At 39.5% G+C, this 16,973-nt stretch overlaps 2 protein-coding genes across 5 annotated transcripts in view; both read left to right on the top strand.

The window, feature by feature from the left end:
* shroom2a (shroom family member 2a) overlaps nt 1-10,100 on the top strand; it is a 49,022-nt gene extending 38,922 nt beyond the window's left edge. For all 4 annotated transcript variants that reach the window (XM_083565530.1, XM_083565532.1, XM_083565533.1 and 1 more), the window contains 6 exons: nt 1,605-1,687; nt 5,208-5,783; nt 6,550-7,113; nt 7,530-7,725; nt 7,930-8,202; nt 8,987-10,100. In XM_083565530.1, the coding sequence (XP_083421656.1) occupies nt 1,605-1,687; nt 5,208-5,783; nt 6,550-7,113; nt 7,530-7,725; nt 7,930-8,202; nt 8,987-9,259 (1,965 nt within the window). In that variant the 3' untranslated portion in view covers nt 9,260-10,100. The remainder of the gene's footprint in view (nt 1-1,604; nt 1,688-5,207; nt 5,784-6,549; nt 7,114-7,529; nt 7,726-7,929; nt 8,203-8,986) is intronic.
* A 3,202-nt stretch (nt 10,101-13,302) lies between these two features.
* Nucleotides 13,303-15,239, top strand: cldn34a (claudin 34a). The gene is made up of 2 exons (XM_083560611.1): nt 13,303-13,395; nt 14,296-15,239. Exon 2 carries the CDS (start codon nt 14,382-14,384, stop codon nt 15,120-15,122), a length of 741 nt encoding a protein of 246 aa, XP_083416737.1. The 5' UTR covers nt 13,303-13,395; nt 14,296-14,381; the 3' UTR covers nt 15,123-15,239.
* Nucleotides 15,240-16,973: the final 1,734 nt, after the last annotated feature.

The following is a 16,973-nucleotide window of genomic DNA, read 5'->3' as shown; positions in this document are numbered from 1 at the left end:
AAGACACTAGAGACAAAATTGTACACCTCCACAAGGCTGGAAAGGGCTACGGGGAAATTGCCAAGCAGCTTGGTGAAAAAAGGTCCACTGTTGGAGCAATCGTTAGAAAATGGAAGAAGCTAAACATGACTGTCAATCTCCCCCGGATTGGGGCTCCATGCAAGATCTCACCTCGTGGGGTCTCAATGATCCTAAGGAAGGTGAGAAATCCGCCCAGAACTATACGGGAGGAGCTGGTCAATGACCTGAAAAGAGCTGGGACCACCGTTTCCAAGGTTACTGTTGGTAATACACTAAGACGCCATGGTTTGAAATCATGCATGGCACGGAAGGTTCCCCTGCTTAAACCAGCACATGTCCAGGCACGTCTTAAGTTTGCCAATGACCATTTGGATGATCCAGAGGAGTCATGGGAGAAAGTCATGTGGTCAGATGAGACCAAAATAGAACTTTTGGGTCATAATTCCACTAAACGTGTTTGGAGGAAGAAGAATGATGAGTACCATCCCAAGAACCGTCCCTACTGTAAAGCATGGGGGTGGTATCATCATGCTTTGGGGGTGTTTTTCTGCACATGGGACAGGGCGACTGCACTGTATTATGGAGAGGATGACCGGGGCCATGTATTGCGAAATTTTGGGGAACAATCTCCTTCCCTCAGTTAGAGCATTGAAGATGGGTCGAGGCTGGGGCTTCCAACATGACAATGACCCGAAGCACACAGCCAGGATAACCAAGGAGTGGCTCTGTAAGAAGCATATCAAGGTTCTGGTGTGGCCTAGCCAGTCTCCAGACCTAAACCCAATAGAGAATCTTTGGAGGGAGCTCAAACTCCGTGTTTCTCAGCGACAGGCCAGAAACCTGACTGATCTAGAGAAGATCTGTGTGGAGGAGTGGGCCAAAATCCCTCCTGCAGTGTGTGCAAACCTGGTAAAAAACTACAGGAAACATTTGACCTCTGTAATTGCAATCAAACAAATATTAACATTGACTTTCTCAGGTGTTCAAATACTTATTTGCAGCTGTATCATACAAATAAATAGTTTAAAAATCATATATTGTGATTTCTGGATTTTTTTTTTTAGATTATGTCTCTCACAGTGGACATGCACCTACGATGACAATTTAAGACCCCTCCATGATTTTTAAGTGGGAGAACTTGCAAAATAGCAGAGTGTTCAAATACTTATTTTCCTCACTGTGTATATGTATATATATATATATATATATATATATATATATATATATATATATATATAGGCTCATCTGAGTCCCATGCCATATCACATATTTTTTTTAGATTTATCTCTGTTGTACCCTTTTAGAAAGCGTGTTTACTTTTATAGCTTATTAGACAGTGTCAGTGAATAAGTTGTATGAGAATAAAGGCAGAGCCTTAGTCAAACATTAATCCACATCTAAACAAAAAGTCACGCCCTTGCAGCAAAAAAAAGTAGCACGTGTCAGTAGTCACCCTGTATATGCTAAAGTTAATCTCACTTTGCGACACTAAAGGCACTCTATTATTTGATACAAGACAGACGCATGCATTGATGCATGCCTTAGGAATATTAAAAAAGCTGTATGTACTATGTGCTCTTCAGAACATCCCCGTGCAAGGAAGGAAATCAGCTGAACACTGTCCACCTGAGAGAAAACTCTCCGCTCGTGACAACTCCACTGAGAGGTGGGTAAACATGTTTTTAAACAAACAACAATGTAACGTTCCACTTGAAATGCGAGGAGGGAAAGTGCAAAGACAAATAGAAGGATATTGCTTTTTCAGTATGGCAGACTTCTATCGGTTTAGACCCTAAAAATAAAATCTCAAACCTTTTAAAATAGCATTGTAATGTTTTGCAGCTGAATTCTCAATCATGTCTTTCAAGTATTGAAACAGGAAACGTAGTTGATTTTGAAATAACACTCGGTTTTATTCTTTGCATATTGTGCTGCTTTGTCAAGTACCCCCGGTTAAAGCTGCCTTAGTATAACAAAGCCAGTAGTATTCTGTTAGACCAAACAGCAGCCCTTTTGTCGACCTCACAGGCATGACTACAGTATAGCTTTGACCCAGCTGTGACAACACAACCATCGTCAGTGCCTGGGGTTTGTGTGAAGAAGACATGACTTTGAGATGTAGGCAGTTGGTTCATTCCTATTGGTTCCAGTGAGAACATAGGGGAAAAAGTTAAATAGATTTATTTACATTATTTAGACAGTCTATAAAATACACTTTCTATTTAGTTCATTCCCATTATATGCATTATACTGCTTGATTGAGTGACTTTCCTTTCATTATATTATACAACTTTAATACAATGCAGCCAATGCACTTTACAGTATACGTGTTCTGAAGAGCAGCAGGTGGTAAGTGTTTATCATTAGGCATCGTAAGGCTGTGTGAAAGCCTGTGCTGTGTGTGTGTGTGTGTGTGTGTGTGTGTGTGTGTGTGTGTGTGTGTGTGTGTGTGTGTGTGTGTGTGTGTGTGTGTATTTAGTGAACAATTTTAACACAGGATTCAGTAGGTCGACCTACTTCATCCATGAATCTTCTGAGGTGGTGTGATCAACACGCAGATTTATTTTCTGATTCGTCTTTGAAATGTCCCATAACACTTTGCTTTATTATAAAGTATATTGTCTAAAGGTTTGTCCCTTAACACTGAGATGCCAAACATTACCATACTGTAACGTAGCAATAGTTTCGGCGACTAGTTTATCCGTGCTTCCCACATGTACACATCTGCAACTGAGATGCCAAATCTTCATGCCGAACACCAAAGCTCAAAATGTTAAATCTGGTGAAATCTGATGCTTAAAAAAAAAAAAAATCCATAGAGGACCATGTGGATATCAAAACCATGTGAGACTGTGGAAGGAATAAAAGGCTTTTGTGTGATACTGTGCTGTGCTAATGCATTAATCACGCAGAGAACAGAGTCTGTGCACACTGGTTTTTTTTTTGTTTTTTTCCACATTTTTTTCCTGTACTTTTTTTGGAAAACTAGTTTCATTCCACACAATCATTGGAATGACTGGCGCTGGATTTAAATCGATGTTCTCAGCTTTCACTTTAAAATACTAAAATACTTATGGAGCTTTTTGTTCAGGAAATTCTGTTGTTTTCAATACTATTTAGTAGAGAATTTGTGTAGGGTTTATACAATTATTGTCTTTGTTGTTATTCTAAGTTATGTATGTATGAATTGCTTTGTACATTATGCTTTGTGCTGATATCTCTGATTCACCTTGATATTTTATTTATTCTTCAATTTTTTTCTTTCTGTCTGCATCATCTGTCGGACTTGCAGTCGTCTCTTCATTCTTTCTCTCTCCTATGGGTAAAAGTAAGGGGTGGTTCACTTTAATCAGCATGTTGCCCACTGAACCAAACATCCATCATCATAAGCTTGTTAAATTGCACCCTATAAAATGATCATGTCTTCTCCTGCCTGTAATTAAGGTGTTGTGAAGAGCATGTTTACCGTTTGTGCTGTCAGCAAGTCGCTTTGAAGCTCACACTGAGCTGTTTAGGTTCGTTAGTTCCATTCAACAGCAGCCTTTTATATCATAAATAAAAAAAATTATATTACACAGACATCTTATGGGTGCTCTTTTTTTGAGAACCCTACTTTTTTAGTATTATTTTTGAAAAAAGTATATATATTTGAAATATGCATGCAGGTGTGTCTTTATTTTTTTTTTTTTCTTTCACTCATTTGACCTGAAGTGAAACCTTTTACCTTGTTCAAGTGAATCTCATTTAAACATACTACGCTTTATTCAACTTTGTGCCACACAACCAAACTTGTATGACACAAGTTAGCATGAACCAGGATTAAGCTGCAAGTGGCCCCACCCAGGTAAGCTTAGAGATCCAGTGCTCCAGGAAGCACCTGTCACTGCAGGCAGCCACTATGAGACAGCCCTGGTGAGTGCACTTTGTGTGATAGTCTTAATTTCGGAGGATGTTTGTTTGTTTGAGAGAAGCATTCTATGGATTTTCCGATCTGCAGTAGAGAAGTTTAATAATTCTCCTTGTACTTAAGAAGTGTGAAAGGTGATAACATTGGTGACCGACACTGTAATCGGATAGTACGGTTCCTGTCTGTGCGCACTATGCGATTACAAACCGCCAACCCGCACTTGGTGGCTCATTGCATGCCTATGCACGTTGACGTGAAAAAACACCCATTCTGCTCAGCACGTGTTACATACGCAACAGATTCGTTTGTCTATTCCGCCACTCCGTACGAATGTTTGACTCCAATTCAAGAGGTGCATACTGCATATCAAAACTGCACATGCTGTATTTCCAAATTGACATTATTTGCTTTGTTTGCTTACACAGTTACTCAGCCTGTGCATGTCTTTGCATGCCTTTGCATGTTTGTTTTTCCCTTTTTTTCTATTCTTTAGTCCAAATGCCACTTTGTCGGTCTCTGGAAAGTCCAGCTGCTACTTGGTCAGGTATTTGAACTGTCTACAGGAGCATGAATTGGGCGCGCGTGTGTGTGTGTGTGTGTGTGTGTGTGTGTGTGTGTGTGTGTGTGTGTGTGTGTGTGTGTGTGTGTGTGTGTGTGTGTGTGTGTGTGTGTGTGTGTGTGTGTGTGTGTGTGTGTGTGTGTGTGTGTGTGTGTGTGTGTGCGCGCGCGCGCGTGCGCGCGCCAGCTACAATATTTGTTTTACCTTAGTGGTGAAACTAATCATAGAAATGTTTAGCCTGATTTTTAGCTACAGCCTCCACGAAGCATGTTGTGTGTCTGAACGGTTCTATATTCTATAAAAGGCTCTGTGACCCACCATTCCTACAGAAAACAGCTCCACAAGAGGCTTGCTGTCCCTTTTTGCTGCCACAACATATAAATCGACAATCTCTGACAGCATAAAGAGTATAAAAAAAACCAACCAAAACAATTGAGACCGAGTGGAGGAAAGCTCTCTGGTGGCTGCAGGGAAAGAACATTCATTATGCGGATTTTGACAGGCTTGTGGGAGCAGAAATATTCGGGGTATGACAACCAGCCTGGGAGTTACCATGGAGAGATGGTGAAATGTGGGAGAAATGCCTGCTCTCCTATCGATTTACAGCACACAGTGTAGCTTTGTGCGTTAGAAAGGACAATCACATTCCCAGTTCCTGCTTGTGATATGCTGTTGCAGAGTATATATATTGAAATCCTTTTACATATTTTCCCCTCCTAGGTTAAGTGATGGAGAATGCAAGGATTTATTGCCCAAGCTGAACCAGGAACCAGCATCACTTTTATCAGCAGGAGAGTTGGAAAGAAAGGTCCCAGATCCACCAACCACTCCTAAATCTCCCCTCATCCCTTCTGGTCCATCTCAACAGAGTCCATCTTTCCCAGATCATACCATCCTCACTGAAATCTCTTCCAATGCAAAGAACAAATGTTCAATTTCTCTGAGACCTCATCAGACCCGCCTAGACAAGCACAAATGCCCCGAGGCCACTGCTCCTCTGGTCGCCTCACAGGGAGGAACTGGTGTCTCTCACTCGCCCATTAAAGACACTTTAGTCCACGCCCCAATATCCTGGAGGGACCTGGACAATAGTGAGGGCCTAAAAGGAGAGGAGGAGACTCAACTGGAGACTATACCCCTTCCTTCTTTTCCTCCTGCTCCTCCTCCTGAGCCTCCTGCCCACCTGACTCCACCCAGCATGGAAGGGCAGCGTTCACCATCACCTCACTTTGCTCCCCAGAGACTGACTGATAAGCCCCCTGTCTCTGTCTCCCAGCAGGATGAAGCCACAGGAAGGTAAGACATTTTTCCAGATCTTGGTACAGACCACGCTTAATGCAGCAGGATGAGTTGGATCGCGGGAAGGTTTTCCACTGACGTGCCGCAGCCGAGTTTGTTTCAGCTGCTCTCTACAAACGGTCACTGGAAGCTCCGCTGATCTTTTAGAGCGGTGATTTAATTACGACCCTGCACATGTTGTGCTCAGTCTCATGCAAGAGGCTTATTCACATACGTCTCTGCTGAAACTATGGCAGTTCATCAGGGATATAGAACGACATAGAATTGTCGGGGGTGTTTTTTTTTTGTCTTGGAGCAGCAGTATTTTTCTACTGGCCTTTCAGTGATCTCTTCAAATCCAAAGGTTGGAGTGTGCTATTATAATGGACATGGCAAGGAACCCTGTTATTTGAAGTCAGGAAGATATATCATTAAAATCTGAATAAATATCATGTATTTTTTATACAGGATTTGTTGTGCTTGTGTAACATGTAGCAATAGATTTTTATATACAGAATATATTTTTTATTATTTCCCTTTAATTCTTAGCAAGTTTGTTAGAGACGATTTAGTTTGCTTATAGTAAAGTGTATTCCACAACCAGAATAGAGAATTAGCTGGTGTATTTGGAGTTCAGCATCACTGTCTAAATAGCGAATGTGTATTTTCAAACCAGAATGTTGCTCATAAAGAGTATTTTATTTGCAGAAAATGTATCCTTTCAAAACAGTTTTTCAGTTTCAATTTGTTTTTGTCCGATTTCTTCTTGTGTGTTCTGTTTTAGGATGGGCACGGTGATTGACGACAGCACCACTGTGAAAAAAGTGCCCATCAAGATCGTCCACTCGGAAAGCAGTACAGAGAAAGAAAATCGACAGTACCTTCACCCTTCAGCCGAGACCCCTCTCAGCCCACAGCCCACAGTCCTGTCTCTGTCCAGTCTAGGAGCTCCAGAGCAATCCTCCTCTCCATTTTGCACGTATACCCGTCAAAAGGAACAGGAGAATGAATCCATGGGCCCTCAAAACGAGCAGGAGCTGCAAGCTGATGTCTCAGGATCCCAGGAGCTACAGAAAGGCCCCTGTGTGGATCAGAGCACTAATGGAGTCTCCTCAGGCAGTCTCAGTGCTTCTTCTCACTTTGAGGAAGATCAGAAGAGAGAAGTGTTGGCAAGGAACATTATAGACAAAGACAAGTCCTTGGCAGACATTTTGGACCAAAGCAATAGGAGGACCACTATGGACCTGATGGAAGGGATTTTCCCAGAAGGAGAGCAGCTAGTTGATCAAGCACACCAACGCAGGAGAACTGCACCCAAACTTTCTTCCTCACGGAACTCTGAAGAGAGGTCAGGTTTTTTCTTAGTCTTGGTTATATATGAGTAACCCCTTGATGGTCCATAAGAATGATGCGTGCTTTATTTTGTGGTTTTTATATATTTATTTAAATATATATATATTTATTGGTTTTGTTTTCAACTCAAAAGTTAGTAGTGCTGGTGGTGGTCTTTGTGTTTACACAGGAGTAATGTGGCCCCCTGGTGACTGAATTTAGAATGTCAATTTCATATTTTCAGATGAAGAATTTTTTGTTTTTGATTTGTGTAAATGATTCAATTATATGATTATTTCTGTTAAGTTCACACAGTCATGTCTGTTTATACACAAGACAAAGTAAATCTTTTTTCAGGATTTTTTTTATTTTTATGGATAACAAATATTATCATTAACTCATTCAATGCTAATATCATCACCATTTACTCAGGAGGGAAGAGGACAGCGCGACTGCGGCGGCGGCCGCTACAGCAGCTGCAATAGTGACCAGCTCGGCTTATTACAGCACATCAGCTCCCAAAGCAGAGCTACTTATTAAAATGAAGGACATGCAGGAGCAGAGTGTAGAACCTGAATCTGAAGAGGAGCTGGAGGAGGAAAACGATACCGAGCTCGCCAACAAGAAGGTAATGAGCCTTTATAGTGCCCATTAAACTGATTCACCACAATAATATATTCAAACAACCAGTAACTGGAAATCTGTACATCTGTATTTTATCTTATGTCTTAGAAACTTAAATCACCAACTTAATTTGCAGGTGAATTCAGAGAGAACCATAGTAGGAGATTTCCACAGTGTTCACACAACACTTCTCTATTTTTACTTGCAGCACGAGCTGATTGAGAGCCTGAGCAAGAAGCTGCAGGTACTACGTGAGGCACGTGAAAGTCTTCAGGAGGACATGCAGGACAACAATGCTCTGGGCGAGGAGGTTGAGGCCACCGTCCAGGCCATCTGCAAACCCAACGAGCTGGACAAATTCCGCATGTTCGTCGGGGACCTGGACAAAGTGGTCAGCTTGCTTCTGTCTCTGTCTGGACGACTGGCACGTGTAGAAAACGCCCTCAACAGCCTAGAAGAGGATGCCCCACTCGAGGAGAGGGTGAGAAGACAAACAACTGATATAAGAATTATTCATATAAAGACCTGAATGAACTGGATAAACTTGAACATACTGATCATTGACCATCATTAAAAGAACTGCACAGCATGCCAATTGTTAGCTGAACATAGTGGGATTTTATTATTTCTTTTGCAAACATGCATTAATTATCAGGGTGACATTCATAAAGACATTCTGATTGACTAGTAATAGACATTCAGACTTGCACCGACCAGGTATAAACTTATGAAGTTGTGACATTAATAATGGTGAAGTGAATAACACTACTTATCTCTTCATCATGACACCTGCTAGTGGGTGGGATTTATTAGGCAGCAAGTAAACATTATTCCTCAAATTTTATTTGAGTTTGACAAGCGGCCAAATTGTGATGGCTAGACAACTGGGTCAGAGCATCTCCAAAACTGCAGCTCTTGTGGGATGTTCCTGGTCTGCAGAGGGTCAGTATCTATCAGACGTGGTCCATGGAAGGAATAGTGGTGAACTGGCGACAGGGTCATGGGCGGCCAAGGCTCATGTGGAGCGAAGGCTGACCCATGTGGTCTGATCCAGACCAGACGAGCCACTGTAGCTCAGATTGCTGTTAAGTTAATGCTGTTAATGTTCATGTCAGGACTGTTTTGGCAGCAAAATGGGGACCAACACAATATTAGGCAGGTGGTCATAGTTTTATGCCTGATCAGTGTAGAGTTTAATATCTAATAAGTTTTTCCTACCAGAAACTACTTCAGCATCCTGATTCTTCATCTGTTACTTTTTTCAGCGCACGTTGATGGAGAAGCGCAAGCTATTGATCCGGCAGCACGAGGACGCCAAGGAGCTCAAGGACAACCTGGACAGACGAGAACGAGTGGTCTACGACATCCTGTCCAGCTACCTGCAGGAGGAGAACCTGGCCGACTACGAGCACTTCGTCAAGATGAAGTCGGCCCTCATCATTGAACAGCGTAAACTGGAGGATAAGATCAAACTCGGCGAGGAGCAGCTCAAGTGTCTGATGGACAGTTTGCCCCCAGACCAGAAGTCACATTTTTGAGAAATGGCAAACGGACCGAACACTTGAAAGACTTAACACTGCGTCACGATTTCACGGTGCTGAGACTGTGATGTTGCCAGTGTTTTTCAGAAAGCTCTCGTTTAATGTTTGTGAACAGAGCTGCACCACTTTTTTGACTGCTTTAGAACCACACCCAACTTTGGGCTGCACCATTGCCGTTCAATCCTGTGTGATTATTGTGATTTATAATCAATGCTGTACTTGATGAGATGAAAATTTCAAAGCTCTTATCGTAGTTTATCTGATGTATTATCCCAAGCTTGTCCCAGTTACTCTATAATTATCCAGTGCTTCTGTAATTTTGCTTTTTGACCACTAGAAGGCGGTGGAAGATGGTCACATTTGCCTCGACCACATGGTACAACCTATTTTCCACTTATCCCTTACACTAGCATACACATAGAAGACCCTAACATGACCATTTACAGCTCTATTTATAACCCTTCTCTCATATTTAACTTTCTATCTGTGATTATCTCGCTTTTCACTCTGGTGCATTCTTTTATTGGCATCAGACTTTGCCCTTGTTATGTCTAAAACAATTTAATATTGTTTTTAGTAATTTATTGTAGACTTTTAAATCTGTAAATAAGACTAGACTGTGAGAGTATTTACCCTTTCACTTTGCTTGATCTTAGCCAGACAAATTCCTTTTTAGCTTACATGCATTTTACAAAAGAAATGTGGTTATATCCAGTGAAGTGTAATGTTGGAATTAGAACCACTTCTCCACCTGCTTTTTGTAAAGTATGTCAGAGACTACCTGAGCAAAACAATATTCTCACTTAAAATTTTGTCTATAAAGCTTGTCTATAAAACACTGCCTGTCTCTTGAGTGATGCTTTGTACCATACAGAACATATTTCAGCTTGGCATTTGGAAAGCCTGCAGCACTAATGATGTTTATATAGCATTCTCACGTGACTGGTGAAGTGTCTTACTGAACTAAATGCAAGTCTAAGCTTTTCTACCTACTGCACTACTTATTGCAGTTTTGTGTATTTAAAATGTCTTCGTTCTATAAAAAAAGTCTCCCAGCATAAAAAAAGGAAAGTGTTTAGCACAGTGCTGATGAATTCTCAACTCTATAAGAGCAGCTCTGACAGCAGTTCAACACCAGGTGGCATCATTTAGATTTTTAAACACCATGCTGTTGTGTTTTCTCATTTTTCCTTCCTTCCTCTGAACCAGAACACTGAATATCACCAGTTAAGGAAAACTTTCACCTTTGTAAATAAGACTAGACTGTACTAGTATTTAACCTTTCACTTGCTTGATTTTACGTACCTGCCTTCCTCTCAACCAGAACACTGAATATCACCAGTTTAGGAAGACTTTTATATCACTATACCTGCAAAATGTTACTTTTATGCTTGACATTTTATCGATATCTGAATTGCGTCATCATAATGCTTGACCCTAACGATGCGGTTTCTTTAATGCAGTAATATCAAAATGTTCTGCATCTGTCCCTTTCAGAAGATGGCTTGCTTTGTATACAGTATGTGATGTAGGCTTAAGATCTATGGGTCCGTGTGTGCAGTGCAGGGATTGATACAGGTTCTAGACGGGTGGATTTCAGGAAGGTCTCATACGTATCTACATCTTGATCCAACCAGAAAAAGAAAAAAACCAAGACTGGAAAACACAAAAAGGAAACTTATAACATGGTCCTAGCAGAACATTTCTGATATAAAAGCAACTACAAATTTTTGTCAATCAATTCTTATTGAATTTTTAATTAATGGCAAATACATGGTTAATGTGTGCATCTATTTGTTGTATATATCCAATAACCAAATGCACTATATGGACAAAAAGTTTCTGGACACCTGAGCATAAAATTTATATATATAAAAAAAAAAGAAATGCAACATTCTTTTCCACAATTAGTCCTCATTTGATGTTATAAAACCTCCATTCTTCTGGGAAGATGTGTTTCGCCAGATTTTGGAGTGTGCCAGTGGAGATTTGTGACCATTCAGCCACAAGTGCATTAGTAAAGTCCTGATGGGAGATTCCAAATCATCCCAAAGATTTTGAATAGGGCTGAGGTCCTTTGTATGTGCATCGAGAGCTGTTTTAGCAACACAAGGCAAACCTACACATCACACAGCAGGAGGTAATAATGCTTCGCTGTTTGGTCTGAAAAGTAGCACATTTCTTTATTCGGAGATAAACCACTTTTTTGTTGTTTTGAATTCATGATAAGTAAATAGCAGTTGTCCTGGAACACCAGCTCCAGTTGTGTCCCACCTCATGAAGATTCTGGACCTTCAAAGTGTAGATGCTGACCCTGCAGACATCCCAAACCATCTAGAGATGTACCAGAACCTTTTGAATCCCACTTTATGTAGAGTTTTCACATTGGACTTCTTTGAACGTTTAAAGGCTCTGGCAAGGAGGAGTTGGTGTTGGATCTATGATCATCTCAGATGTTGAGCTATTTTATGAGTTGCTCAGTAGCTCCTGTCAACTGACTATTAGAGAAAAAGCATTACTCATAATCACACACTCTGGTGCTCATGTTAGTTCTCACTCTTCAGGGTTTTGTATTGTTTTTAAGATTTAGAATCACACTTTTGTCACCCAAATGGGGATGGGTTCCCCTTTTGAGTCTGGTTCCTCTCAAGGTTTCTTCCTCATAATATCTAAGGGAGTTTTTCCTTGCCACATTCAATAAACCCACATAATTTCCAATAGTTAAATCTTTTGTTCTATAATTCTTACGTTCTGTAAAGCTGTTTTGAGACAATGTTCGTTGCGAAACACGCTATAGAAATAAACTTTATTGTTCACTACATTTTTTTTTATGAAAACTCACTTTCAATACATAAACCACTCCTGTAATTTAGTATAATTAGATTTTTCCAAACTGAATAGATCCATATTTTCAGTACTGTTTGTATGTTTGTACCATATGTGTACCATGAATGAGGTTTATTAGAAATTAAGCTGTCATGGGAGCAAAAGGGTTGATTACAAACATAGATACAATACCTTCAACACAATGATGATATTCTGAAGTGTGTGTGTGTGTGTGTGTGTGTGTGTGTGTGTGTGTGTGTGTGTGTGTGTGTGTGTGTGTGTGTGTGTGTGTGTGTGTGTGTGTGTGTGTGTGTGTGAGGGAGTTTGGGGGAGTTTAAAGATTTCCCAGAAGTGGCAGTTAAAGAAGCCCTAAAAGTTTTAGATTTCACACTTTGAGCCTCGTATGCAGCAAAAAAAGTGTAAGCCCTCGGCCGTTAGCGATGCCTTTCTGAGTCCTATATTACAAATTAATTACCATGTAGCTAAGTATACTGTTTCTATAAATCAGGGAAAATATAAAATCACAGATTATGTTGTATATTGTATTAAAATGATTTTTTAAAAGGATGCACTCAGACTTTGAGTGATTTCAGAGAGTATTAGCCACATTGTAGAAAGGTAATGTTGTAAATTAAAAAACTTGCTTTGTGTTAGTCTTGCAAAATTAAGCATAAATAAAAACAGAAAAAAATAAATAACAATGGTGTTGCATCATTGTCAAGGTTGCCAAATACCTCAAATTAGGCAATTAAATAGATCATTATTTGTGCTAAACATTTTGTCAGTGAGTGTTAGCATGATCTTTAGGAGACTGGGACAAGAAGCCCAGAGTTGTGGGGAAAAAGTTCAAAAAAAAATCTCCCAGCACTGCTCCAGACATATGATTTTATCAGACCACTAACCTGTGTATCAATTACGTAGATTGCATCACTTCTATTTCAGTTAAGTTCAAAGTATAAAGTGCTTAAAATATGTATGCTAAACAATGCAATTGAAGAACATTACATACAAGACACACTGGAGAACTTTTTACTGTTTATAAAATCATGACAATGATAAAAGTGTATTGTTAAAAGTCTAAAAAAGACATTACATGGAAAATAAGACAAGAGAAAACTATCCAAATGAAAGAATAGGAGTGAACAATTCCTTGCCTGCTTAGCTTTATTGGATCTGATTAATCATTAACTACACTTCTAATCTTCTCACGCTAAGTCAGATCTGCATGACTTAAGTTCACTTACAGTTCAGCATCGCCTGGGACGTGTTCTGTGGTTCAAGTTTTTGTAACTTCAGACCTTGCTGAGGTAAAGGTCTTCTTTATTGTATTTTGAATATATATATATGTTTTTATACATTTTAGTATTCTTTTGATTAGGTTTTAGCAAAACATAAAGAAGAAGCTGTTTCAATTACACACTGTAGTCATGTGGGATTATTGTCAAATTAGTTTCTGTGATTTGACATATGATTTTTACCATGTATATTGTGGCTCCTGAAATGAATGTGTCTTGTAGGAAAAAAAGGCACTACAGCTAAAAGCATTTAGTCAAAAACAAAAACTCAATTTGAAACATGTGAAAGAAAATAGTAAATAGTGTGGACAGAGCTTTATTGTGAACAGATAAATAAACATTGCATCTTTTGTCATACTTGATCATTTCTTTTACATGGCAAAATAGATAGATAGATAGATAGATAGATAGATAGATAGATAGATAGATAGATAGATAGATAGATAGATAGATAGATAGATAGATAGATAGATAGATAGACTGATTGATTGATTGATTTTGTTTTATGCCCTATATTCTTTTACATAAACTCAATCTTATGTAATTGTTATTAAATAAAAAATGGGACTGGGACACTAGTATATTTTTCCTTTTAAAGACAGTTTCCTATTTTACCCACAATGACTTTTGTCTCCCTGCTGATAACTGTACTAGTGGGAATTTGAATTGAAGTTTTGAAAAATTGCGAGTGGGAAAAAAATTAAGTTTTGCTTTTGTGTTTTTAAGAGCTAACCTCTTCTCTTTATGTTTACAAAGCAAGTTTGCACCAGAATTTTAACCAGAAATTTTAACATTTCCACACATATTACAAATTATTTATATGTATTGGGTTTGGGGGGGACTTTTTTAACCTCTACCCTTTAGTGTAGTCCTTGCTTTGGATTGAAAATTACACTGATATTTTGTTTGTAGGTAGCCTAATGAGAGAACGTTCCAGAAGGCTGCATGCATCATCGTTCCAGACGTCACTAACTGAGTTCTGGTGTCTATGTACGTGAATGATGAGCTACCTGGCCCACACGGCCCACTGGCAGCTCTTTGGTTTAGTACTAGCAGTTCTGGGATTGATCCTGACAGTTGCCACCAGCGGAGTGGATGACTGGAGAGTGTGGTATGTTGATGATGTGTCCGTCATCACCTCTGGCACTGCCTGGGTTGGCATCTGGAGGGCTTGTTTTTACAGCACCGTCCTTGACACGGCCGAGTTTTGCCGAAGAATAAGTCTCACAGACTCATTTGTTCCTCCGGAGATTGCTGCAGCACAGGTCCTGTGTATGGCAGCAATCCTGGTGGGAATCACTGCAAACCTTGTTGCGGGATACGCCGTAAGACGCGCCTACTTCAACATAGATGGGCACATCAGACGTTTCTTCTGGTCCGCAGGTGCTCTGTATTTCCTCACTGCAACGTGCTCGCTGATTCCTGTTTTTTGGAACATGAGTTCGGTGCTGAAGAATCGCACGATTGATTTCCCGCCAGAGTTTCTGCTACCTCCAGCACCATATAAACAGGAGTTGGGCCTTGGTATCATAACAGGAACTGGCTCATCTGTGCTACTTATTTTAAGCGGGCTGCTCTTCCTGTCCTACAGGCAAACGAGTAAACCTAGAAAACAGAAGGCTGAACGAACTGAAAAGAAAAACCAAGCTGGCACAAACATAAGAACTGCTTCTTTACATGCTAATAGAGTGAGAGAAGGGACAGATAATCCTGCATTGACTGTAGAAGACAAGCTGTAATGTAAAATCATTTCTGGACAAATTAATCTTTTTTCTAATTTGCATCATTTGCAAACCCATGCAACGTAATACTGTATAAAAATGTGCGCCTCACATTACAAAAGCAATTCAGATTTGATTTTACTCTGTCGCTCATATTTGGTATAGTTTATATTGTGTGAAATGTGCTCTTGACCTTGTTTTCATTCATGTTTTATTCATAATCTAGATCCTATATACAGTAAACAGGATTATGGGTTAGACATGCAATTCACACATTATGTCTTGCAGCTGATGTACACTATATGGACAAAATAAGATTTATATGTGCTATTTAAATAGCCTATTCTACACATAATACCCATTTGCTGTAATAATAAGCTCTACTCTTCTGGGAAGGATTTTCACTAGATTTTGGAGTGTTCTTGTGGAGATTTGTGCTCATTCAGCCACAAGGGCATTAGTAAAGTCAGGTCATGATATAGGGTGAGGAGAGAAAGTCAGCATTCCAATTCAACCCAAAGGTGTTCAATAGGGTTGTGGTTAAAACTTTTTAGAAGGCCACTTAAGATCTTCCACTCCAACCCATGTAAAGTATATCTTTAATGAGATCGCTTTATGCACAGGTGCAATGCCATGCTAACAATAAGTAATAACAATAAGTTGATTCATGTTTGTTCCAAAATATTTACTTGAAAATGTAACTATAAACAGACAAAATTGTGTCATTTGAAAGAAAAAAAAAAAGGCAATTGGTCAATTAATGTAGTATAAGATCAATACCAATAAGTTCGATTTAAAAACAATTAATGTTGCAATGGGAACAGCAAACCTGCTTAGTGTAGTCAGTTTAGGAGCATAGTGTTTATGAGAACAGCAAGCAAAGCTCATGGAAATGATCGAATCTCAACGCTCGTTGATACAGTGATGGAAATGTAGCTCAGTGTTTGGAAGAATGGGGATAATATCTACAGTACAGGTTTATGCTCCCCGTAGAGAGAAAGTATGTTTTAAAAATTCATGCATGTCATAGCAGAAATTTTGTAAATGAAATGTAGCTAAATTTTGCTAGCTGAAATAATTTTTGGTGTTTTTTTTGTCTTTGGCAGGATAGACTTTTTGTGGATACTAACCCTGGCAAATAGTGTATATGGTCCACAATTAGCTTTTAACACAGGTGCAGAATAGCCATGGTGGCTCATGGTTTTAAGTCCCAACATCACCAAGTTGCCCACATGTCCAAGGCCCTTAACTCTATTCTCTATAGGGGTGCTGTATCATGGCTCACACAATCCTTTCAACAAGCTGGGATATGTGCAGAATGTATCTTCACTGTGGTGTCATATATATATATATGTAGACATGTTTGCACGAGAGTACTTTTATAATATAAATGTAAGAAGCTTGTTTCAGGGTTTGTTTTCTCAGCTCACTTATCTCTGACTTCATTGCCAACTTTTTGCTTACTATCATGTTATTCATGTTGGCAAAAATGTCCTATACAGAATTAGAGAGGTAAAGGGACTAAACCTCTTATTTAAAACTTTCTTTCATGTAACTCTGGTTTAGATTCAGCTGATTTGTGAACAGAAGGATACAACACTTCCATGAACCTGGGCTTTTACAACCCCTGCTAGGACCGGAATGAACCTTGTCGTTAGCTCGCAGCACGCCGCCATCCCTTATTACTGTTATTTTTTTGTAGCTTTGCATGGCTTAATCTTATTATTATTACCAATGAGGAACAATTCTCATTAATCCAACTGTGAATTACATGATTTTCTCTCCACATAATCCTTCTGATTCCACTATAAAGGGAAATTATTTCTTGTAGATTTAAGCTGATTTAGTTTTTTCATTGTGCTGAACCAT

Source organism: Silurus aristotelis (assembly GCF_946808225.1).
Source record: "Silurus aristotelis genome assembly, chromosome: 2".
Taxonomy (NCBI): Eukaryota; Metazoa; Chordata; class Actinopteri; order Siluriformes; family Siluridae; genus Silurus; species Silurus aristotelis.
The sequence above is the reverse complement of the archived record's forward strand: the minus strand, read 5'-3'. Positions and strand labels throughout refer to the sequence as shown.

Coding starts and splice junctions, on each gene's coding strand:
- cldn34a (XM_083560611.1), top strand. CDS start 14,382: ATGATGAGCTACCTGGCCCACACGGCCCACTGGCAGCTCTTTGGTTTA.